This window comes from Megascapheus bottae, chromosome 1 (assembly GCF_031878675.1).
Source record: "Megascapheus bottae isolate mThoBot1 chromosome 1, mThoBot2.hap1, whole genome shotgun sequence".
Classification (NCBI taxonomy): Eukaryota; Metazoa; Chordata; class Mammalia; order Rodentia; family Geomyidae; genus Megascapheus; species Megascapheus bottae.
Window position 1 is genome coordinate 28541917 of NC_143509.1, and position 22759 is coordinate 28564675.

General features: G+C 58.1%; 2 protein-coding genes across 5 annotated transcripts in view; both read left to right on the forward strand.

Annotated features, from left to right (window-relative positions):
• Window positions 1-14338, forward strand: part of Dpp9 (dipeptidyl peptidase 9) — a 30941-nt gene extending 16603 nt beyond the window's left edge. For 3 of the 4 annotated variants that reach the window (XM_090340640.1, XM_090340620.1, XM_090340648.1), the window contains exons 9-20: window positions 798-898; window positions 2250-2427; window positions 2539-2701; window positions 3329-3408; window positions 6029-6181; window positions 7477-7612; window positions 8951-9096; window positions 9186-9332; window positions 9864-10016; window positions 10589-10731; window positions 11925-12036; window positions 13270-14338. In XM_090340640.1, the coding sequence (XP_090196766.1) occupies window positions 798-898; window positions 2250-2427; window positions 2539-2701; window positions 3329-3408; window positions 6029-6181; window positions 7477-7612; window positions 8951-9096; window positions 9186-9332; window positions 9864-10016; window positions 10589-10731; window positions 11925-12036; window positions 13270-13362 (1605 nt within the window). In that variant the 3' untranslated portion in view covers window positions 13363-14338. Of the gene's footprint in view, window positions 1-797; window positions 899-2249; window positions 2428-2538; window positions 2702-3328; window positions 3409-6028; window positions 6182-7476; window positions 7613-8950; window positions 9097-9185; window positions 9333-9863; window positions 10017-10154; window positions 10290-10588; window positions 10732-11924; window positions 12037-13269 lie in introns of those variants that run through there. The other variant, XM_090340629.1, reaches the window with a different exon arrangement.
• A 1944-nt stretch (window positions 14339-16282) lies between these two features.
• Window positions 16283-22681, forward strand: Mydgf (myeloid derived growth factor). Its single transcript, XM_090340660.1, has 6 exons — window positions 16283-16487; window positions 17250-17300; window positions 19250-19311; window positions 20161-20242; window positions 20375-20447; window positions 20754-22681. The coding sequence occupies exons 1-6, from the start codon at window positions 16314-16316 to the stop codon at window positions 20831-20833; spliced, it is 522 nt and encodes a 173-aa protein (XP_090196786.1). The 5' UTR covers window positions 16283-16313; the 3' UTR covers window positions 20834-22681.
• Window positions 22682-22759: the final 78 nt, after the last annotated feature.

Genomic DNA, 22759 nt, shown 5'->3' on the forward strand with positions numbered 1-22759 from the left:
GAGCTGTGTGACCAGGGCTACCATGTTCTTGCCTCCACCTCAACTCTGCAGGCCCTGAGCACTCCGAAAGAAGCTAAAATCTGACATTCCTGTGGCATGCGGGATGTGGCATTGGAGACCTGGGGGCGGGGGGGGGCAGGCAGAGGCTGCACAAAACACCCAGAATGTTCTGGGAGCTCACGTGCACATTCTGGAGCAGATCTGAGAGCATGAGTGCACGCTGTCAGCGCCTTATGTCTTCCTTCACCAAGTCTCATTGTCAACCGGAAGCTGCCAGCCAGTGGGAGGCAATGGGTATCTCCTAGCCACTGTGCATGGCACAACCCCATTCCCCCCAGGAGGCTTCAGGTAGCGCTTGTCCTGGGTCTGCATAGAGCTGATGGACTGGGGGGGGGGGGCTGCCTCCCTTCTTCCCACCGGCACTGTTCAGGCTGGAGAAGCACAGGAGCTGTGCCTGCCAAGGCAGGTGGCTCTACCAGGACAGCCCCGCATGGAGCCCTTGGTTTGTAGAGCAGCCTATGCCTCTGTGGGCTTCCTGCCCCTTCCTGCCCCTTCCTGCCCCTTCCTGCCCCATGGAGGACCAATCGAAGCCCTCGAGGGTAGCTGTAGCGAAGTGCCATGGGCTGGCAGCTCGGGCAGCAGGCAGGTACCCTGTCAAGTAGGGGCATGTGCCCTCCACTGGCCGTGAGTGTCATCACTCTAACTCGGGACATGTAGCAGCCACATTTCCAAAGCAGGTGGCATTCTGAGGTTCGAGGTTCGAGGTCCAAGCTGGTGACCCAGCTCTGTCTCCACAGATCGTCGCAGCCCAAGAGAAGGAGCTGGTGCAGCCCTTTAGCTCTCTCTTCCCCGCCGTGGAGTACATCGCCAGGGCCGGGTGGACACGCGACGGCAAATAGTGAGTGTTGTCTCCACGGCTTCTCCTAGTGGCCACCGCTGGGCCCTCCCTTGTCCTGTCACCTCGATCCTCAGGCCACCCCGGCCTCAGAGGGGCTGCCAGCACCCTCACAGGCGTGGGCTCAGTCAGTCAGGGGTGGATCCAGTCAGACAGTGAGCAACATTTTCCCCCTCTCCAGCACTGCCCTAAACCAGGGCCCCCAACAAAATTGAGTCAGCAACCCAGCTCCGCTGCCACCTGCCCACCCCGGCCCCCCAGCCCAGCCTGGGGCCCCGGCAAAAATCCAAAGACTTGGTAGTTTTGGGGGATTTTTTTTTTTTTTTTTTTGCCACTCCTGGGCTTAAGCTCAGGGCCTGAGCACTGTCCTGGGATTTTTCTCAAGGCTAGAGCTCTACCACTGGAGCCTCAGCACCACTTCTGGCCTTTTCTAAGTATGTGGTACCAAGGAATGGAACCCGGGTCTTTGTGCATGCGAGGCAAGCACTCCACCATTAGGCCAAACTCCCGGCCTGTTTGGGGAGATTTTGTTTGTTTTGAGACAGGGTCTCCGTGGAGACCTTGTTCTGCCCCCCCACATCCCAAATGCCCTGTTTCCTTCCTGCAAACCTCTAGAAAACCCACAGCCCAGGGCACAGAGCTGTCAACGCCCTCGGGCGGGCCTGCGTCATCCTCACATCTTCCGTCCACCATCCATCCGCGAGTGGCCCCAAGGCCACGGCATTGCCTCTGCCGCCCTGTGACCATACCGTGACTGCTTCCCACCCCCACGTGGGCCTCAGGCTCAGCAGTGTGGCTCACACAGGGTCCCTGAGATGCTCTTCTGCCTCTCCCTGTCACTCCACAGGGATAAGCATTCACACCCATGGTGCTACCCCGTCCCCTTGTAGAGAAACCAGAAATTAAAAACTCCACTCGCGAGGCGCTGTGGCTCACGCCTGTAATCCTAGCTACTCAGGAGACTGAGATCTGAGGATCGCTGTTGAAAGCCAGCCCTGAGAACTAAAAAGTCCAAAACACCGGGAGTGGGGTTGTGGCTCAAGGGGTAGGGCAGTAGCCTTCAGCTGAAGAACTCAGGGACAGCGCCAGGGCCCAGAGTCCAGGCCCCACAATGAACTCCCCCCTCAACCTCCTAAAAAATGGCAGGCACTAGCCAAAGAGCTGGCAAGGGAGAGAGTTTGCCTGGCCAGACTTGGGGTGGGGGGCTTGCAGAGCTGGGGGCTGAAGGGCTTTCTCAGCCTCGTGGTTCTAAAAGACGCTGGCCAGTGCACGTGGGGTCAGGCAAGGAAGCGGGTCTGGCCTGGAGCAGCTCACTGAGGCCTCGGGCCTGCCTGCCTTGCCCTCCCTCCCCCAGCGCCTGGGCCATGTTCCTGGACCGACCCCAGCAGCGGCTCCAGCTGGTGCTCCTGCCCCCGGCCCTGTTCATCCCCACCCCCGAGAGTGAGGCGCAGCGTCTGGCCTTCGCCAGGGCTGTCCCCAAGGACGTCCAGCCCTACGTGGTCTATGAGGAGGTCACCAACGTCTGGATTAACGTAAGGGGCCATGGAGCTGGGGGCCGCCCCAGGGCAGGGAGGGTGACGCCCCCCCCCAGGCCACTGCCGTGGAGCCCAACCCTCTGATGCCCCCCTCTCTTCCGCCCGCAGGTGCACGACATCTTCTACCCCTTCCCTCAGGCCGACGGCCAGGAGGAATTCTGCTTCCTCCGTGCCAACGAGTGCAAGACGGGCTTCTGCCACCTGTATAAGGTCACTGTGCTCCTCCAGGCCAATGGCTATGACTGGACTGAACCACTGAGCCCCAGCGAAGGTGAGCGGGAGGCCTGCAGGGAGGGAGGCCCGTGTCTGCCGGGGCCTGTGGCAGGCAGTTATCCAGCCAGGAGCACGCTGTGCTGGGGTTTGCTGACCCCTGGGTCATGTGGGCATCGATTACCGCACTAAAAACCCAGCCGAAGGGGCAGTGCCCGTGACTCACACCTGTCATTCTGATGGCTCAGGAGGCTTGAAGCCAGGCCGAGTAGAAAAGTCCGTAAGACTCTGATTGTTTAATTTATTATAAAGATGATCTACAAAGGCCTGTGACACTCTTAGCTCTAAGTGACCACCCAAAAGCTGAAAATGAAGCTGTGGCTCAAGTGGGAGAGCACTAGTCTTGAACAAAAGAGCTCAGGGACATCCCTCTAGGCCCTGAGTTCAAGTCCCAGGACTGGCAAAGACAGAAAATCAGCTGAGCGTATACATGAACGGAGCCTGGCCACCCTGAGTCCCAGTGAGGTCCTTGCCTGAGCTCTCAGCTGCCACCTGCCACCCAGGCTCCTGAAATGACAGCACCGATGCCTGGCTCCTCTGCCGCCCCTTACTTGCTCAAGTGGAATGTGGCCTCAGGGCCCTGGCATGGCTGCTGGGGTGCCTTCATCTGCTGCTGCTTCCTTTTCAGATGAATTCAAATGTCCCATCAAGGAGGAGATTGCACTGACCAGTGGCGAGTGGGAGGTCCTGGCCAGGCATGGTTCCAAGGTACCTGTGGGCCCCATGCTGTGTCCCCCCCACCCCGTCCTGCCCAGTACCTAGGGTGGGCAGGGACCCCCCCCCTGCCCGAGACGAGATGCTGGGTATGCAGGGGTATCACCAGCCACCTGTCCCCACCTGCTGCCTGCAGCGGTGACAGTGGCTGCTCACTGCCCTGCCCCCTGGCCTGGCCTCAATTTTCCAGTGTGTATACCAGGATAAGGAATAATAGTACATTGCAGCATCTGCCCCCTGAGCCCATCCCCCCACCCCGGGGCAGGCCGCCCTGGCCTTCATTTTCCGGCCTCCACCCATCCCCCTCCACCTCCCCAGGTCAGGAATTCACTCCCTCCTCAAGAGTGGCCCCCGACACTCCAGATTCCCCCATGTGCTCTCGCCTGAACCCGAACCCCTGCTTCTCTGTGGGGAGGAGAGGCGTCTTCTGATGTCCTGTCATGGCCATTGATAGACTCCTGCTTGTCCAGCCTCCCTGGTGGACTGGACAGGTACAGCCCACACTTAAGAATAGTAGCTGACAACAATTTTATTGTTGTTATTGTTGTGTGCCAGTCCTAGAGCTTGAACTCAGGGCTTGGACATTATCCTTGGGCTTTCTCAAGGCCTAGTGCTCTACTTTGGGCCACAGCACCACCTCTGGCTTTTTCTGTGTGTGTAGTACCAAGGAATCAAACCCAGGGCTTCATGCATGCTAGGCAAGCATTCTAGCACCAGGCCACACTCCTGGCTCCTTGTTTTTTACCAGTCCTGGGGCTTGAACTCAAGGCATGGATACTGTCCCTGAGCTGCTTCTGCTTAAGGCTGGCACTCTAGCACTAGGCCACACTCCCTGCCCCACTTAGCGTTCACGTACGGTTAGACTGTCCTCGGACGACAGCCAGTGCCCTGGAGCCTCTTCCTCCAGCTACGCAGGCTGCCACCGCAGGCTCCCCTGGTGGGAGGGCTTTGGGGGTTCTTCGATGCCTCGGGAGTACTGGGTTGTCCCCAGGGTCCATCCTGGCTCTGTTGTTGCCGTCTTTTGACAGCACTCAGGGCTTTGCACTTGCCAGATAGGAGCTCTACCACTTGAACCACAGCTCAACCCCTTTTGGGTTTGGGGTGTTTTTTGTTTGTTTGGTTTGGTCCTGGTTTTTGTCCCCGTCCTGAGACTATGTTTTCTGTCCCTGAACTTTTTGGCTCGGAGCTGGTGTTTTACCAATTGTGCCACAGCTCCACTTCCAGCTTGTTACTGATGGACAGACTTTCCTGCTGGCTTTGTATGTGATCCTCAGCTCTGAGCCTCTTGAGTGGCTGGGATTACAGGTGCGCTTCACCACACCCAGCCATCCTTGCCATCCTGCCTTCCTGTGGTGGTGGTGTCTCCCCAGCCGTGGGGAGGCTGAGGCAGGAGGGTTCCTTGAGCTCCCTTACCGGGCTGCTCTGCACAGTGACACCCTGGCTCAGAAAAGGAGGAAACACAAGCCAGGGAGTGTGGCCTAGTGGGAGATAGAGTGCCTGACTAGCATGCACGAAGCCCTTGGTTCAATTCCTCACTACCACATACACAGGAAAAGCTGGAAATGGTGCTGTGGCTTAAGTGGTAGAACGCCAGCCTTGGGAAAGCCCAAGGCTAGTACTCAAGCCCTGAGTTTAAGCCCCAGGATGTGAGAGCGAGAGAGCAAGAGAGCGAGAGCAAGAGCCAGAGCGAGAGAGAGAGACAGAGAGAAAGGGAGGGGGCGCGCGCGTACGACCTGGCACCAGAGGCTCACTGTAATCAATCCTAGCTACTCATGAGGCTGATATCTGAGGATCAGGATCACAGTTCAAAGCCAGCCCGGGCTGGAAAGTCCATGAAACTCTCATCTCCAGTTAACCACCAGAAAACTGGAAGTGGTGCTGTGGCTCAAGTGGTAAGGTGGTAGCCTTGAGCTGAAGAGCTCAGGGACAAGGCCCAGGCCCAAGAGTTCAAGTCCCATGACCAACCGAAAAAGAAAAAGAAAAAAGGGAGAGAGAAAAGAAGGAAAACTTCTTTGTCCCTCCCGTCCTTTGTCCTCACCTCATTGTGGAGCTTTCATTCCTGTCCTACTGTCCTGTGGGAAGTATTTTGCATCCAGGATGCTGGCTGGACCCCATATCAGTGGTGCCATTGCAGCCCTCCTCCCCCGCCCCGCACCTGTTCTTCCATTCCTTCTTCCACCTCTTATTCTGACTGCTCCATGCAGCATCTGCTGGCCTGGCGTCTCAGACCCTGGACTCCGGGCACTGCATGTCCACCTGTGTTCCAAGGACAGCACATCCCCATCCTGGGGGTCCCCGTCCTATGGGAACCCACGTTCTGTTGCTTCCATCATGGGTCACCAGTTCTGTTGGCAGCGTGCATTTCTGGGTCACCCTTGTCTTCATTCCCAGAAAAAACTCCAGCTGCCCTGGGCCCAGTGTCCTGCCCGTCCCCCCCACCCAAATCACATGCGGCCAGGGTGTCCCCCACACACCCTCGGTGACAGGGAGCTGTGGCGCAGGCTCGAGTTCTGCCTCACTGTCCCAGGAGCCGTGCAGGGCTAAGGCTCATTGGAGGGGAAGGATGGGGTGGGAGAGGGCCGCTCCCCACTCACCGGGGGTGGGTCCCTTGCAGATCTGGGTCAATGAGGAGACCAAGCTGGTGTATTTCCAAGGCACAAAGGACACGCCACTGGAGCATCACCTCTACGTAGTCAGCTACAAGGCGGGCGGAGAGATTGTGCGCCTCACCACACCCGGCTTCTCCCACAGCTGCTCCATGAGCCAGGTGGGTGCTCCCCCATCCCTGCCCCTCCCACACCCGCGGCACCCTCCATGTGCCCTGGCACCCCTCCCCTACCCACTGCACCCCTCCACATGCCCTGGCACCCCTCCCCCACCCACTGCACCCCTCCACGTGCCCTGGAGCCCCTCCCACACCCACTGCACCCCTCCACGTGCCCTGGCACCCCTCCCCTACCCACTGCACCCCTCCACGTGCCCTGGAGCCCCTCCCACACCCCTGCCCCTCCCACACCCACTGCACCCCTCCATGTGCCCTGGCACTCCTCCCACACCCCTGCCCCTTCCACACCCACTGCACCCCTCCATGTGCCCTGGAACCCCTCCCACACCCACTGCACCCCTCCATGTGCCCTGGCACTCCTCCCACATCCCTGCCCCTCCCCCACCCACTGCACCCCTCCACGTGCCCTGGAGCCCCTCCCCCACCCACTGTACCCCTCCACATGCCCTGGCGCTCCTCCCACACCCACTGCACCCCTCCACGTTCCCTGGAGCCCCTCCCACACCCCTGCCCCTCCCACACCCACTGCACCCCTCCATGTGCCCTGGCACTCCTCCCACACCCCTGCCCCTTCCACACCCACTGCACCCCTCCATGTGCCCTGGAACCCCTCCCACACCCACTGCACCCCTCCATGTGCCCTGGCACTCCTCCCACACCCCTGCCCCTTCCACACCCACTGCACCCCTCCACGTGCCCTGGAGCCCCTCCCCCACCCACTGTACCCCTCCACATGCCCTGGCGCTCCTCCCACACCCACTGCACCCCTCCACGTTCCCTGGAGCCCCTCCCACACCCCTGCCCCTCCCACACCCACTGCACCCCTCCACGTGCCCTGGTGCCCCTCCCCCACCCACTGTACCCCTCTCCACGCCCCTACATTCCTTTCCACATCCACTACACCAATCCCATGCCCTAGGCCATGCCAGCAGTCAGCCCTGCCTCCTAGAGGCAAGCGCCCAGCCCTGTCCCGGAGCCCACCTGCTGTAGCTGCATGCTGCTGCACCCCTCAGAGTTCACCTCTCAGAACTTACAGTGGAGGCCATACTGGCCTCTCCCTGTGCCTTGCCCTGAGGGCCATAAAGCCATCAAGACCAGCAGTCCTGGGTGTCGACCTTGGATGCTGGCCAGACTCAGTTTCCCTGCCGTAGCCATAGGCAGGCTACTGCCCAGTCCGAGGGGACCCAGCTGAGGGGTTGGGCGGCCGGGGGCAGGGCCTGTGGTGTGGGTGGGGCCACCCCTCCACTGAGCACCGGCCCCGCCGTCCCCGCCTGCAGAACTTTGACATGTTCGTCAGCCACTACAGCAGTGTGAGCACGCCGCCCTGCGTGCACGTGTACAAGCTGAGCGGCCCCGACGACGACCCGCTGCACAAGCAGCCGCGCTTCTGGGCCAGTATGATGGAGGCAGCCAGTGAGTCGGGGACCCCACACCCCCACATCCCAGTGCGCTCACATGACCCCCTAGGCTGCATGGACACTTGGGGGGCTAAAGGAGAGGGAGCCCCCTCATTGTCTACCCTGGAGCCTGGGGCCAGCCACACTCCTCACCCGTGGTCTCACGTTCACTGCCGACAGCATTCTTAGCCTGTCACCTGACCTCCTGTCCCCATCTCCAGAAACAGAACGGGAGCATGGCGTCTGGTGCTCCAGTAGCACCTGGTTAAATAAAAAACGACAGCAGCTTCCCCCACAGCCCCCCCCCCACATGCACCTGCCGTGCTGGTGGTTTCCAGAACATTCTAAAAAATGTGCTAGACACCAAGAACTGTGTGTGATGAGCTAGACAGTTTTTTCCCCATTGTCACCTCCAGAACAAAAGCAGATGAAAGGCTCTTCCGTCCTTGAGCTTTGTCCCCGTGGGTTATGATTTTATCCATGGGGGGGTGGGGGGTGTGTCCTCATCAAAGTCCACACACAGCCAGCGCAGTGCAGAAGGTGGTGACTAGGCCAAAGTCCTGCCCCCCCACCCCCACGCTTGCTTTCGATTTTCTTTTTCCTGGTCCTCAGGCATGAGCTCTGGGCCTGGGTGCATCCCGGAGTTCCTTTTGCTCAAGGCTAGCACTCTACCACTTGAGCCACAGCGCCACTTCCAGCTTTTATCTGTGAGTTAATTGGCGATAAGAGTCTCAGAGACTTGGGGCTGGCAGTTTGTCCTAGGGTAGAGTGCTTGCCTAGCATACATGAAGACCCCAGTTCTGATTCCTCGGTACCACGTACATAGAAAAGCTGGACGTGGTGCTGTGGTTCACATGGTAGAGCTCTAGCTTTGAGAAAGCCCCAGGACTGGCAGAAAAAAGTTTCACAGACTTTGCTGCCTAGGCTGGCTTTGAACCTGGGTTGACAGGTGGGTGCCAGCACTCTCGTCTCTTCCTTACTTTGTCCCCAGATTAGCCTCACACTGCACTTCTCCCATCCTGTACCTCCCAAATAACTGGATTAGATGTGGGAGCCACTGCACCCAGCCTGGATTTTCGTTTAAAACTGACTACCCTGTCTTCCTAAATAAATGCACTTGAATCAGTAAAACAAAAACCTTGGCCAGCCATGGAGGTACACTCCTAAAATCCCTGCTCTCAGGAGGCCAGAGAGAGGATCACGAGTTCCAGGCCAGTCAGGACCACAGAGAGGGGAAAGCCTTGGCTCCATCTTGGTGATAGGACACATAACGCAGCTTTGCTTACGTCAGTGAGAGCAGACCAACCATCAAATGAGCCAACATGGCCAGCACTCTCGGCCTTCTGCCCCACAGGCTGCCCCCCAGATTACGTGCCTCCGGAAATCTTCCATTTCCACACGCGATCAGATGTGCGGCTCTATGGCATGATCTACAAGCCACACGCTCTGCAGCCAGGGAAGAAGCACCCCACCGTCCTCTTCGTCTACGGGGGCCCGCAGGTGCGTGCCGGCCTGGCCCCTGGCCCCGCCCGGGTGCTGGCGCACCTGCTGCCTCTCACTCCCGCCCCCATCTCCACCTCCCGGGGCAGGTGCAGCTCGTGAACAACTCCTTCAAAGGAATCAAGTATCTGCGGCTCAACACGCTGGCGTCTCTGGGGTACGCCGTAGTGGTGATCGACGGCCGGGGCTCGTGCCAGAGAGGGCTTCGCTTCGAAGGGGCTCTGAAAAACCAAATGGTAGGTTCCCTTCTCTGTCTGGGCCTTTTCTGTGCTTCCGAGGGAGCACTGGACATGTGGACACCATGCGCAGAGCCAGTCCTGTGCTGCGCGGAGAGCTGCAGGCACCGGGTGCCACCTCGGCGACTGCCATGCAGCCATGTCAAACCCTGACTTTGCTGCTCCATGTAGAGTGTCCCAGTTGACGCAGGTGTCCACCCATCTACACTAGCCAGGGAGGCAGGTGCAGCCCAGATGCAGCAGATGCCATGGGAAAGCCAGCGGCCAGTGATGGCCTTAGAAGCCTGTGGACGGGGATGGTGGTGGTGGTGGTGGTGGTATGGGCCACGAGCAGACTGGGGTCCAGAGAAGGAACGTGCTGTTTCAGACCCTCCCGGGCACGGTCTCTAAGTGCCATGCACGAGCAGGTGGTGGAGCAGGGCTGGCAGCCACGGAACTTGGCGGAGGGCTGCTTCCACCCGGGGAGGAGAGAGAGCCCATAGGAGGGGGCCACTTGGAGGTGGCACTGAGGGTGTCCCGCCTTGTCCCCAGGGCCAGGTGGAGATTGAAGACCAGGTGGAAGGTTTGCAGTTCGTGGCACAGAAGTACGGCTTCATTGACATGAGCCGCGTGGCCATCCACGGTTGGTCCTACGGCGGCTTCCTGTCACTCATGGGGCTCATCCACAAGCCCCAGGTGTTCAAGGTGGGCCTGGCCGCAGCCCCCGCTTCCCCTCCCCTCCCCTCCCGCCGGCCACCCCGTCACTGCCCACGGCACCCAGCCTGACCCCCCGGGGGAGGCACCTCGACAGGGGCCTTGCCACGTGGCTGTTTCTCCCTGCAGCAGCCCCATGGGGCCGAGCCCCCCTCCTCATTGCCCGCCACCGCTGACCCCAGGATGGCATCCGGCTGCACAAAAGCCCAGCAGCAGCTCTCTGTGGGAGGCTGAGCCCGGGACCCTGGCCTCGGATGGGCAGAGGTGGGGCGTGGTGCAAAGAGCATCGGGGAGGGACCCAGCCAGCCGCACTGTGGGGCCCGGCGGGGCTGCGGCCATGAGGAGGAGGAGGAGGCAGGAAGGTGGGACGGGCCCTCCCCACGCATACAGTCCACGGGGACACTCGTGAGGGTCACCTGCCAGCCCCTCCAACGTGTGCATGCCCCCCCTCCCTGTGCCCACCGGGGAGGCCTGGCACCCGCACAGGCGGGCTCCAGACCTGACAAGCACTCCTCCCTCTCTCTCTCTCTCTCCCCTCTCCCCCTCCTTCCTGTGACTTCCAGGTGGCCATCGCAGGCGCCCCGGTCACAGTGTGGATGGCCTATGACACGGGGTACACAGAGCGCTACATGGATGTCCCAGAAAACAACCAGCAGGGCTACGAGGCGGGCTCTGTGGCCTTGCATGTGGAGAAGCTGCCCAACGAGTAAGACGCCTGCCCTGCCCGCCTGCACCTCCGCCCCCCAGCCCCCCTGCCGTTCACCAGTGCCTCGCTCTGATTTGCTGGCACTTCCTGTCCCTGAAGAAGGAGCATTCTAGAAGCCTGGTGCTCGTCTGCAAGCTCAGTCTTTGTGGTTTCTCAGGAGCACATGACCCCAGGTGTTGTCCCCAGAGCTTGTGCCCAGCCACAGGCAGCCTGTCCTGTGGGTGCTCTGACGCTGGTCTGGGACGAGACCTGGGGGACAGCCCATATCAGTCCCCTACCAGCTCAGATGCATTGTTTTTCTAGCGCATTCCAAGCCGGGGCTGAAAGACCTGCTTGGGTTCTCCCTGAGACCACCCTGTGATCCCTGCAGGGTTCACGCAGGTGCAGCTGCTAGCAGAGATGGGCACCGTGGATGTGGAATGTTCTGGAACATGTGTTCCAGACTGTGTGAAATGTTCAGGAACAGGCATAGGATGCAGTAAGGCAACATTGCAGGGCACCCCAGCACCAGGGTGTAGCCTTTAAGTAAATATCAACTTGGTAAAGGGGTGTTTATTGTTTTGTTTTGTGGGTCATGGGGCTTGAACTCTGGACCTGGGCCCTATCCCTGAGCTCTTCAGCTCAAGGCTACTGCCCTACCCCTGGAGCCACAGCCCTACTTCCTGTTTTCTAGAGATTAATTGGAGATAAGAGTCTAACCTTCTTTAGTGTCCCAGTTGACTTTGAATTGTGATCCTCAGATCTCAGCCTCCTGAGTAGCTAGGATTACAGGGGTTTTTTTTTTTTTGCCGGTCCTGGGACTTGAACTCAGGGCCTGAGCACTGCCCTCTCTCAAGGCCTGAGCCACAGCACCACTTCTGGTTTTTTCTGTGTATATGATACTGAGGAATTGAATTCAGAGCTTCATGCATGCTAGGCAAGCACACTACCCATTAGGCCAGGCTCCTGGCCCCCCATTTTTTTTTAAATTAGCTTACCAACTTGAAGTAAAAGGGGGAAAAAAAGATCACTTGTCAGTAACTCTGTCGCCTCTTTGTGTTCGGTGGCTCAGATGGGCAGTGTGGTTCTAGACCATTCTGCCACCCAGCGTGCCAGGGAGCAGGGCCATGCACGCACCCTCTCCCTCTCTGTCCGAAGCTGGGCCACTGAGCCTGGCCAACACCCTGCCAGCCTCACCCACGCTTCTCTTCCAGGCCTAACCGGCTGCTCATCCTCCACGGCTTCCTAGATGAGAACGTGCACTTTTTCCACACCAACTTCCTCGTGTCCCAGCTTATCCGGGCAGGGAAGCCCTACCAGCTCCAGGTGAGCCCTCCCTCCTCCCTCCTCTCTCTCACCTCCCTGATACTCCAGCCGGGAAGGGGCGGACCTTGATAGGACAGGGCCTGGTGGGGAGGTCAGGTTTCCTGTTTGGGTGGAGCTTTTCTGCTTGGGGGCGGGGCCTCTTCAGTCAGAGGTCTTGAGGTGAGGATGGTCTCTGGCAAGAGGGTGGGGCCTTGTCAGGAAGGGGGTGGGACTCCCCAAGGGGCAGAGCCTCTGAGCCCTGGCTCCAGCACTCTGGGGCCTGTTCCTTGGCAGGCCCAGCCACACTGAGCAGGGAGGACAGGCAGGAGGCAGGGCCCCCTCCTGGGGGAAGAGCGCCTGGATTCCTCCCCTACACACTGCCAGCCACCCCAGCCCACATGAGGAGTGGAAGGGAGGTAGTTCTGTCCCAGCAGAGTCCAGGTGGGGTTTGGGTCCCACATGAGAGATGGGAAAATGAAAGGCCACCAGAGAACAGCACAGCTCCTGTTCCTTGTCACAGTTGGGTGGCCACTGTGGGCCTGAAGTCCTGGGTGTCCGACTGACTGGGGGTGGGAACACAGGGTCCTGTGGGAGTCCTTGAAAGAGGGGGCCTGTCTTCACACTGCTCCAGCCCTAGGGAGCCCCACAGTACCTGGAGACTGCTCTCAGGGCTCCCTCCAGTCCAGGGCCTGGCCATCGGCTACCCCAGCTCTCAAGAACCAGGTTCTGTGGGCGTGTGCCATCACCCCAACCTTACTTTTTCTTCTTCTTCTTCTTCTTTTTTGCCAGTCCTGGGCTTGAACTCAGGGCCTGGGCACTCTCCTTGTGGCTTTCTCAAGGCTAGAGCTCTACCACTCTACCACTTGAGCTACAGCAGCACTTCTGTCTTTTTCTATGTATGTGGAACTGAGAAATCAAACCCCGGTCTTCGTGCATGCTAGACAAGCACTCTACCACTAGGCCAAACTCCTGGCCCACTCTGTCCCTTCTTGACCATATCCCCTTCAGAGATCAAGGGGACCCAGAAAGCAGCCTAAGGCCTGGAGCTGGGCGTGAGGCCCTGTGGGAAACCGAGTAGCTGAAGACCAGGGCACCCAGTGTCCAGCTGGAAGCCAGAGCCCTGCCCAGAGCTCCTCTGTCACCCGAGCTGGCCAGGGAGCTTTCCTATGTGCCAGGCACGCCATAGCCCAGCACACAGTGGTGCTGATATGAACTGCACTTGTCAACATGGCCCCTGTTCCCCCGTCCCCACAGATCTACCCCAATGAGAGACACAGCATCCGCTGCCCCGAGTCGGGAGAGCACTATGAAGTCACACTGCTCTACTTTCTACAAGAGCATCTCTGAGCCCCCATCCATGAGGCCCCCCATCCGCCTTCACGTCCCAGCGCAGCTGGACGGCAGGAGGAACGAGCCGCCTGCGGCCCCCTCCTCACCACCCCGCTGGACAGCGGCGGCCACCCTGCGACTGGCCGCCTTCTTCGCCCTGACGCCTTTCACCCTCTCGCTGGCGCTCCTGGTTTCGTGGCTGCTTCTCAATTGCCAGGACACAGTGACAGTGGCCGGCCTCCTCGAGGCTCTGCCTGGTGCCATCCCCTCCTTGTCCCCTGTTGTCGGGGAGGTGGGGCTTCCTTGTTCCCTCACCTCCTCACCCCTGCTGGAAGGGCTGCAGCTCCCGCACCTTGGCCAAAAGACACGTGGAGGAGCTGGGCTGGGCAGCAGCCAGCCACCAGAGGCCTGGGCGCCCCAGTGTGGCTCTCAGCGGCCTCTGGATCCCCTGACCCTGCTAGCCACCATCCCCAGCACACAAGCATGCAGTGCCTGCTCTCCCCGCCAGCTCCCACTTCATTTTCGTGTTGTGTATTAGGGGGCATTTTAAGTAATTATTTAAAGACAGAAAGCAAAGGGGTACCTAAATCTAGACTTGGGGTCCCGCCAGTGGTCAGGGGGGGGTTTCAGCCCAGCACCTGGAAGCAGAATGCAGAGAGAGGAGGGCGGGGAGCACAGCAGGTACCCAGGGCGGCTCCACGCTGGCCTACCCCGTCCTGCCCATCCAGCCCCATGTGTGTCTGCCTGGCCCTGTGCCTGCCCTGGGGTCCCGGGGTGAACTTCCCCCACCTCAGGGTCATTCCCCCCCACTTCCTGACCCGCCCCACCAAGAGTTTGGGCATAAAGAAGGAAAAAGAAAACAACAACAAAAAACCCAACCCAGAACTCCTGTCCTCTACATATTATGGAAAGAAAATATTTTTGTCATTCTTATTCTTTTATAATTATGTGTGTAAGAAGTAGACTCATTAAACGATTCCAGATGGAAATATGGCCACCTGCCTGGGGCTCCTTCTGAGACCTGAGATCCTCTGAGTGGGAGGAGGTCCTGGGGCCTGAGTATCAGCAGAGCAAAAGGGTGTTGCTGACGCTGATGGGTGGTCTCCACAGGGCCCGGGCTGCCTTGGGGAGGTTGTTCAAAGGCCCAGTGCGAAGCTGTCTACCCAGGGAGGACCCAGAAGGATTAACAGCTGAAGGGTCTCACTGATTTCCCTCCCAGATCTCTTGTGGCCCAGAATCTGACCCTACAGGGAATCCTACTGTCTTCGCATTCTTTGGGGGTCCCAGGGTCAGCCTGAGGTGATACTTTCCAAGACAACTGCCAGCTCTTGTGCAGAAACACCCCCATCGCAGGTCACAATTAGACTGCAGAGCCCAGTGGGATACCACCTCCTGTTCCCCAGGGCTATTGCAAGGGGATGGGCCCAGGGCCTTTGTGCATGTTATGTGCAGTTCCATTGATAGAAAGAAAAACATGTATTATATATAGACACACATTATTTTATTATGAGGTGATATACAGAGGGGTTGCAGTTACGTAAATCACTTGAGTACATTTCTTGGGGCGGGGAATGTGGCTTAGTGGTAGAGTGCTTGCCCAGCATGCATGAAGCCCTGGGATCCATTCCTCAGTATCATATACACAGAAAAATCCAGAAGTGGTGCTATGTCTCAAGTGGTAGAGTGCTAGCCTTGAGAAATCTCAAGGACAGTGCCGAGGCCTTGAGTTCAAGCTCCAGAACTGGCAAAAAGTACATTTGTCACCCCTTTCCTCTCTCCCAGTTTTCCCCTCCCATCCCAACTCGACAAGTTGTAGAGTTCATTTTCAGCATAGTATTCAGTGAGTATCACTGCTGCTTTTGTTCATCCTTTGTCCTTCCATTTCTGTCAGTGGAAAAACTTTTTATGGTGTGGCTAAAAGGAAAAGGAAAAAAAACAACTCCAGTATTCTACTTGGAATGCATAATGTATGAGGTGAAATCTCCCAAGGTTTCTCTGCATGACAAGACAGCTTTAAAAAAAAAATACTATTGCTTGATTTACCCGTTCCATAAAAATAATTATTGTTACTACAGAGGTGCTATACATGGGGTTTCGTGTACTTGAGTCAGGTAATGAGTACCTTTCCTTTTGCACGGTGTGATCTGTTCCTCACTCTCCCATTCCTCCCTCCCTTCTCCACCCACGAGCAGTACAGTTCACTTTCCCCAGTGAAGGACAGCTTTGTGTGTGCCAGCACTGGACCTTGGATTCAAAGCCTGCTTTTTCGAAGGTGGTGCTCCACCACTACACCACAGCACCACTTCTGGATTTTTGCTGGTTAATTGGAGATGAGTCTCATGGCTTTGGGCTGAAAGCAAACCTCAGTGCTCCCATCTCAACCTCCTGCGCAGCAAGGATGACAGGCACGAACCACCGAAGCCCAGCTTCAAATACCCATGTTTGAGACGACACCCCTTAAACAAGTATGTGCAGGAGACACAGAAAAGGAAATAAATTCTGTTGCAAATATCCTCCCCCCCCCCCCACTCCTGGGCTTGAGCTCAGGATCTGAGCACTGTCCTTGGACTTTCTCAAGGCTAGAGCTCTACCACTTGAGCCTCAGCACCACTTTAACCTATGTACGCGGTACCGAGGAATCGAACCCGGGTCTTCGTGCGTGCTAGGCGAGCACTCCACCACTAGGCCACATTTCCAGCCCCCAGACCGGCTTTAACTATACGGTGTCTCCCACCAGCTACGACTACAAGCGGTTTGCCTGCACTCCCCAACCGCCAATCAGAAGGAGGCGTCCCGAGGCCCCGCCCACTGCGCGGAGACCCGGCCAGCGGGAGGGGCGTGGCCTGTGGACGGGGCGGTACTTGCAGGTCACGTGCACGAGCGGACTCGAACGTGGCGTGCGACGGACGACCCACGTGTCCCTCGCCGCGCCCCGTCCGCCCTCCGCCCTCCGTGGCCCCAATCCCAAGATGGCGGCGCCCAGCGGAAGGAGCAGCGGTGGCGGCGCGGGCTGGTGGGCCGCGCTGCTCCTGGCGGCTGTGGCTCTGAGACTGGCGGAGGCCGTGTCCGAACCCACGACGGTGGCGTTTGACGTGCGGCCCGGCGGCGTCCAGCACTCGTTCTCCCAGAATGCGGGTCCCGGGGTAGGTTGCCTGCGGGGCGGGGCGGGGCGGGGCGGGGCGGGGCCGGAAGGGTCACCGGCCGGCGTAGGGGCGTCGCCGGGGTGCGCCGGCCTGCCGGGCGTGGCCGAGGCCGGGGGCGTGGCCGAGGCCGGGGGCGTGGCCGCGGGACCCGTCAGTCACCTGTCACGGGCCCCCGGCCTCCTCCCGCCTGCGGGGCCAGCATGGGCTGTAGTAGCCCAGCACTGGTGGCTCCCTCCTGTCACTTCTCAGCCACTCAGAAAGCCGAGTTCTGAGCAGATCCCTGGTTCAGAGCCAACCTGTGCAGAAAAGCCCTGGAGACTCCATGTTACCAGCACATCCGGCCAAAGGCTGGGAATGGAGCCGTGAGTCAAGTGGTAGAGCACCAGCCTTGAGAGAAGCAGCTCAGGGACAGCGCCGAGGCCACTGAGTACAGAAAGAAGGAAATAAAGACACCATCTGTAGGACTTTATTACGTACCTTGCTTAGGCACGCATATCCCTATGTAAAATGGGTGGGACATGTAAAGTGTCCAGCCCAAGAAGTGATGTCTTCAAAGGTTTCCAGTTATCCAGCCCCAGTGCTTAGCGGGAGTGGAGGAGGTTGAAGAAGCCACTCAACCACTCGAGGGAAAAGCAGGCAGACAGGGTGTAGCTGGCCTCAAAGGCCATCAGTCAGAGGAGACTGTCCATCTGTGATTGTGGGCACACAAAATTCCCTGGCGGTGACCCCTTCCCTAGCCTGTTTCTGCCTTCTCTTCTCCAGGACAAATTCACCTGCACATTCACCTACGCTTCTCAAGGAGGGACCAATGAGGTGAGTCATTCGAGACCCCACCTTGATCGTCACACCTGATGCTCTCCAGGGGGGCAGGGCTGTTGGGCCTCAGTGGGTACCATTCCAGCAGTTCTTGCCTGGCTACTAAAAAGAGACTCTGCCTGGGGTGGGTGGCTCATCCCTATAATCCTAACTCAGGAGGGTGAGATCTGGCAGACCAAACGTCAAAGCCTGCTTAGTTAATTAACCAGCAAAAAGCTAAACTGGAGGCATGACTAAATTGCTAAAGCACTAACTGTAAACAAGAAAATGGAGAGTCTAGCCGGGCAAGGTGGCTCACACCTATAATCCTAGAGGATCAAGATTCAAAGCCAGCCCAGGCACAAAAGAACCTGAGACTCTTACCTCTAATTAACCCCTAGAAAACGGGAAGTAAGACTTGGCTCCAGGGTAGAGCAGTAGCCTTGAGCTGAAGAGCTCAGGGACAACCCCCAGGCCCAGGGTTAGGGCAGTAGCCTTGAGCTGAAGAGCTCAGGGACAGCACCCAGGCCGAGTTCAAGCCCCATGACCCACAAAAAAAAAAAAAGAAAGTAGAAAGTGTGAGGCCTTCAGTTCAAGCCCTGGTACCAACAACAATCAATAAGATACCATTGGAGCTGAGCACAATGGCTCACACCTGTAATCCTAGCTACTCAAGAGGCTGAGATCTGAGGATCTCAGTTCAAAGCCAGCCTGGGCACTAAAGTCCTTGAGACTCTTATCTCCAGTCAATCACTAGAATACCAGAAGTGGAACTGTGGCTCAAGGGGTAGAGCAGTAACCTTGATTGAACTCAAGAGCTCAGGGACAATGCCCAGGCCCAGAGGTCCAGCCCCACGCCCCCCCCCCCCAAAAAAAGAAAAAGAACAGATACTATTTATTATAATCTCAGCATCCTGTGGGTCAGTGGCTTCCTGGCCTTTCTCCCACTGGGAAAAGTCCTTGCAGGCTTGTTCTTGCTGTTGATAGAATTCAGGCCTTTGCACTAGAAAGATAGAGATCATGTTGCTTTCTGGGTTCTTCTCTCCTCTATGAAGGAATCAGTGACATGGGCCATATCTATACAATAGAATATTACTCAGCCAGGAACAGAGCAAGGCTGTGACCTATGCTACCACATATAAGGTCCCTGAGGGCCCTGTTGAATAAGAGACGCAGTAACTAAAGCCTCCACAGTGTGTTGCTTCCACTGATAGGAAACTTCCAGACCCAGGCAGTGGACTAAGGCTTTGGAGGGAGCAGGATGACTGCTTGTGAGGAGACAGGGTCTCTTGGACAGTGTTGAGGCTGCCTGAAATTCCACCACATAGGAGGCTGAGGCAGAAGCATGTGAGATCCAGGCCAGCCTCGGTTATTTATTTGATTCATTTTGGAGAACCCTCAAAGAAACCTTGCTGGCAAGTTCACGGAGAAGGGCAGGGAGGGGAATAAAAACCTGAAGTCTGTTTTGTTGCTGAGAGGCCTCAGAGACTCAAGAGAGCCACGAGTAAAGAAGAAGGGAAAGCTGCTGAGCTGGAACTAGATGTGGGGAGAAGTGTCCTGGGGCTCCTCCACATCCTTCCTGGGGACCTGCCTGGCGTCCCTGGGGCTCCCGGGGCTGTAGCATGGGCTGGGATTTGAGCTGGCTCTCACTGTGTGTGTAACCCAGGCTGGCCTGAGCTCCCACTCCTCCCTCCAGCGCTGGGGGCAGCAACATTCCTGTGAGCTCAGCCCTTCTCTTCTCTTCTGAGCCTGCCTGGCCATCTTTTCCCATCTCACAGCTGGGCTGGGCCAGCTCTGGAAAAAAAAGTGCCATTGGTCATGAAAAGAGTTTTTAGTGGGTGTACTTCCCCTCTCCCCAAGCCGAGAGGAAAAGGGAGGAGAGCACTTGTCGGGCCAGCAGACGCTGGCCAGCTTGGTGTATGGATCGGGAGGTAGACAGGGCTGACATGCCTGTCCTCTCCCTGCAGCAGTGGCAGATGAGCCTGGGAACGAGCGAGGACCACCAGCATCTCACCTGCACCATCTGGAGGTAAGCTGCCCTCCCGCCCAGGCCTGCTGCAGTGGCTTTGCCCACTGTGTGGCCAGAGCTATCCCCACACAGGGAAGATCAGACAGGGCCCAGTCGCCAGAGCGCAGGCTGCGGGGAGAGGAGCCATGAGGCCCAGTCTGATGCAGCTGGGGAAAAGTGGCCGGGCCTTGGGGTTAGGAAAGGAGCTGTAGCGAGCGACCATCTGACCCTGGGATAATCCAGGATACCAAAGGTTTTTGTGACAAGTATTTAAACTTTTCAGAAATTTAAAATTCACCTTCTAAAAAAAAAAAATAATAGTTTGGCGTGGACTCCTGCAATCCTAGCTATTTGGGAGACAGAGGTGGGTAGGATCATAGTTCAAGACCAGTCCAGGCTGAAAAGCCAGATCCGTTCTCAACCAGTAACTGAAATCCATCATACCAATGCAGAGAGCTTGTGATACAGAGGATCGAGGTTCCAGACTAGCCTAGACAAAAACGAAGTTCAGCCCACCCACGTGGACAGAAGAGCTGGGTGAGGGCGCCACCTTGTCTGTCATCTACCACAGGAAGCCGGCCGGAGACAAAGGCAAAACCCTAGCCCAGCAACCAGTGCAGAAAGGGCTGGAGCTATTGAGGCCCTGGGTTTGAGCCCAGGGCTGCCCCTCTCGGAATGTAGCTTGCAAAAAGATAGTTCCAGAACATATCACCACCTCAGAACAGTCGCCCTTTACACACTGGCATCACCCTGTGCCTGGGGTGTCCTCAGATCACCCTGGTCTGGGGTTCTGCGGGGCCTGTAAGATGCAGGCAGGGGCAGGGCTGGCAGGCCCGGGCCCCTCGCTGACCCCTCCACCCTGCCCTGCAGGCCGCAGGGGAAGTCCTACCTGTACTTCACCCAGTTCCAGGCAGAGGTGCGCGGCGCAGAGATCGAGTACGCCATGGCCTACGTGAGTTCCCGGGACTGGGGATGCGGTGGGGCAGGGAGCAGGCCGGGACCCCGCAGGCCCCAGAGCCTTGTCCTAGGGGAGAGGGGCACAGAGCCGCACATGGCCTGCAGCCAGGGCTCCCGGTTCTTGCAGTCGAAAGCAGCGTTCGAGAGGGAGAACGACGTCCCTCTGAAAAGTGAGGAATTCCAGGTGACCCGGACGACAGGTGAGGACCCCGTGCAGTGCTGAGGATCTGGGTGCACTGCGGGAGGGCGGAGCAGAGCTCCTAGAGCCCTGCTGGGCTCTGCTGTGTTTGTTTTAATGCCATTACTGGGGCTTGAACTCAGCCTGGACACTGTCCCTGAGCCTTTATGTGCAAGGCTAGCGCTCTACCACTTGAGCCACAGCTCCATTCCTGGCTCTCCCATGGCCCCTCTGCCACTGGGCCTCCCAGTCCCCAGCAGCCCCCCTGTGCCTGCCTTCCCAGCCCAGTGGCCCGAGAAGTGGCCTGATCTTGTGCTGTCCCCCGCAGTGGCCCACAGGCCCGGGGCCTTCAAAGCCGAGCTGTCCAAGCTTGTGATCGTCGCCAAGGCCACCCACAGCGAGCTGTGACCTGGACCCACGGGGTGGCCTCGCCCCCTCCCTACCCAAGAGCCCCAGCCTGTGGGGCACTGGCCACCAGCTGCTGTCGGGGGCCACATGTGGCACAGATCGCCGGCCCCACAGAGCCCTGCTCGCCTTGCCTGGCCCAGCACAGCGAGACCACAGCCTGCCTGGCTCTCCAGAAGACCCAGGGGCCTCCCGGTGGCAGGTTTTTCTCTGCACGGCTAGCCGGCCCTGGACAGCAGCACCATCCCCTGAGCCGAGGGCCCAGGGTCTCCTTGCAGACCAACCAGGAAGAGAGAATGTTTTGATATTTAAATAAATAGAAAACCAGCCAGATGCTGGTGACTCTCGCCTGTAATCCTAGCTCCTCGGGAGGCTGAGATCTGAGGAGACTGTTATATCCAGTGAACCTCCAAAAAAGCGGAAGTGGCACTGTGGCTCAAGTGGTAGAGCGCTAGCCTTGAGCTGAAGAGCTCAAGGACAGCACCCGGACCCAGAGTTCAAGCCCCACAACTGACCAAAAAAAAAAAACAGAGCATGCAATGCTCCTGGGGTATTTGGGGGGCTGGGGATGGCAACCCCTCCCTTGGGCACCTCCCTGGACCCAGCAGCTTTGGGGTCCAGGCACCGCAGCCTCTGGTATCTAAAGCCACAGTGCCAGTACCTGAGGGCTCACAGGGTGTCAGAGGTGAGCCTAGGGACAGCCAGGGCTCCAGGGGGCGCTCGTGTAAGCCCACCCTAGACCCAGCCAGCACAAGCTCTGCCAGGCCACCATTCTACCATGCCATTGCCTGACAGAAGCTCTGCTGTGACTCCACCACATGGCAACTCAGGCACAGCCTGAGCATAAAGACAGGAGGCCAGGGCGTGCTTCACACGCACCTGTCATCCTGGCACTCAGGAGACAGGCAGGGCAGTGAGAGTTCCAGGCCAGGCTGGGCTGCTCAGCCACACCCTCCTGCCTGGGGACCCTCGCTACTCGGGAGGCTGAAAGCTGAGGATTGAGGTTCAAAATCAACCCAGACAGGAAACTCTCGTCTCTAATGAACCACCAAAAAGCCAGCACTGGGGCTGTGGTTCAAGTAGTAGAGCCACCAGCCTTGAGTGAAAAAGCTCAGGGACAGCATCTGGGCCCTGATTTCAAGCCCTGATACAGGCAGTAAATAAACTACTTGGTGCAATCAATGCCTGCACTCTTGGGGTGAGGGGGGCAGTTTCTCAGCTGCAGGTGACACAGGCAGCTCTGGTCCCCCAGAGGCCTCGAAGGGCACCATTAGTTCTATCTGAACCTCAGGTTTGTTTTTTATTATTTTGTCAGTCCTGGGGCTTGAACTCTGCCCCTGGGCACTGTCCCTGAGCTCCTTTGGTCCAAGGCTAGAGCTCTACTGCTTGAGTCATGGCACCACTTCTGGCTTTTTTTCTGTGATTAATTGGAGAGAAGAGTGCTGGATGGGCTGGGATCAGAGACCTCCAGCCTGGCTTGGCCACAGGGGGAGGGGAGGGGAGGGGCTGGAGCCAGCCCGCCAGCAGTAACTCAGATGCCCACCAGGGGGCAGCACGGGCCTGGGCAGCCCCAGAAGACTGGGTGTCATTCCACAGGCCTTTCCTCAAACTGCACAGTTGCACCCAAATGCACTCTGCATGGCCTCCTGTTTGTGACCTTTGACCTAAGTAGGCTGCACCCCAACTTACCCTTCTGACCTGCAGCGGTGCTGGGCCATGTGTTGTAACACCACCCTTTCTAACCATTGCCATCCGCCTTACCCTTGTGCTCTGTCCACCACACAGGGGGAAACCTTAGGGTGTCTTCTTTTGGGTTTTGCCAGTCCTGGAGCTTGAACCCAGGGCCTGGGTGCTATCGTGCTATCCCTGAGCTCTTTTGCTCTACCACTTCAGTCACAGCACCACTCCCAGCTTTTTGTTTTATTTTGG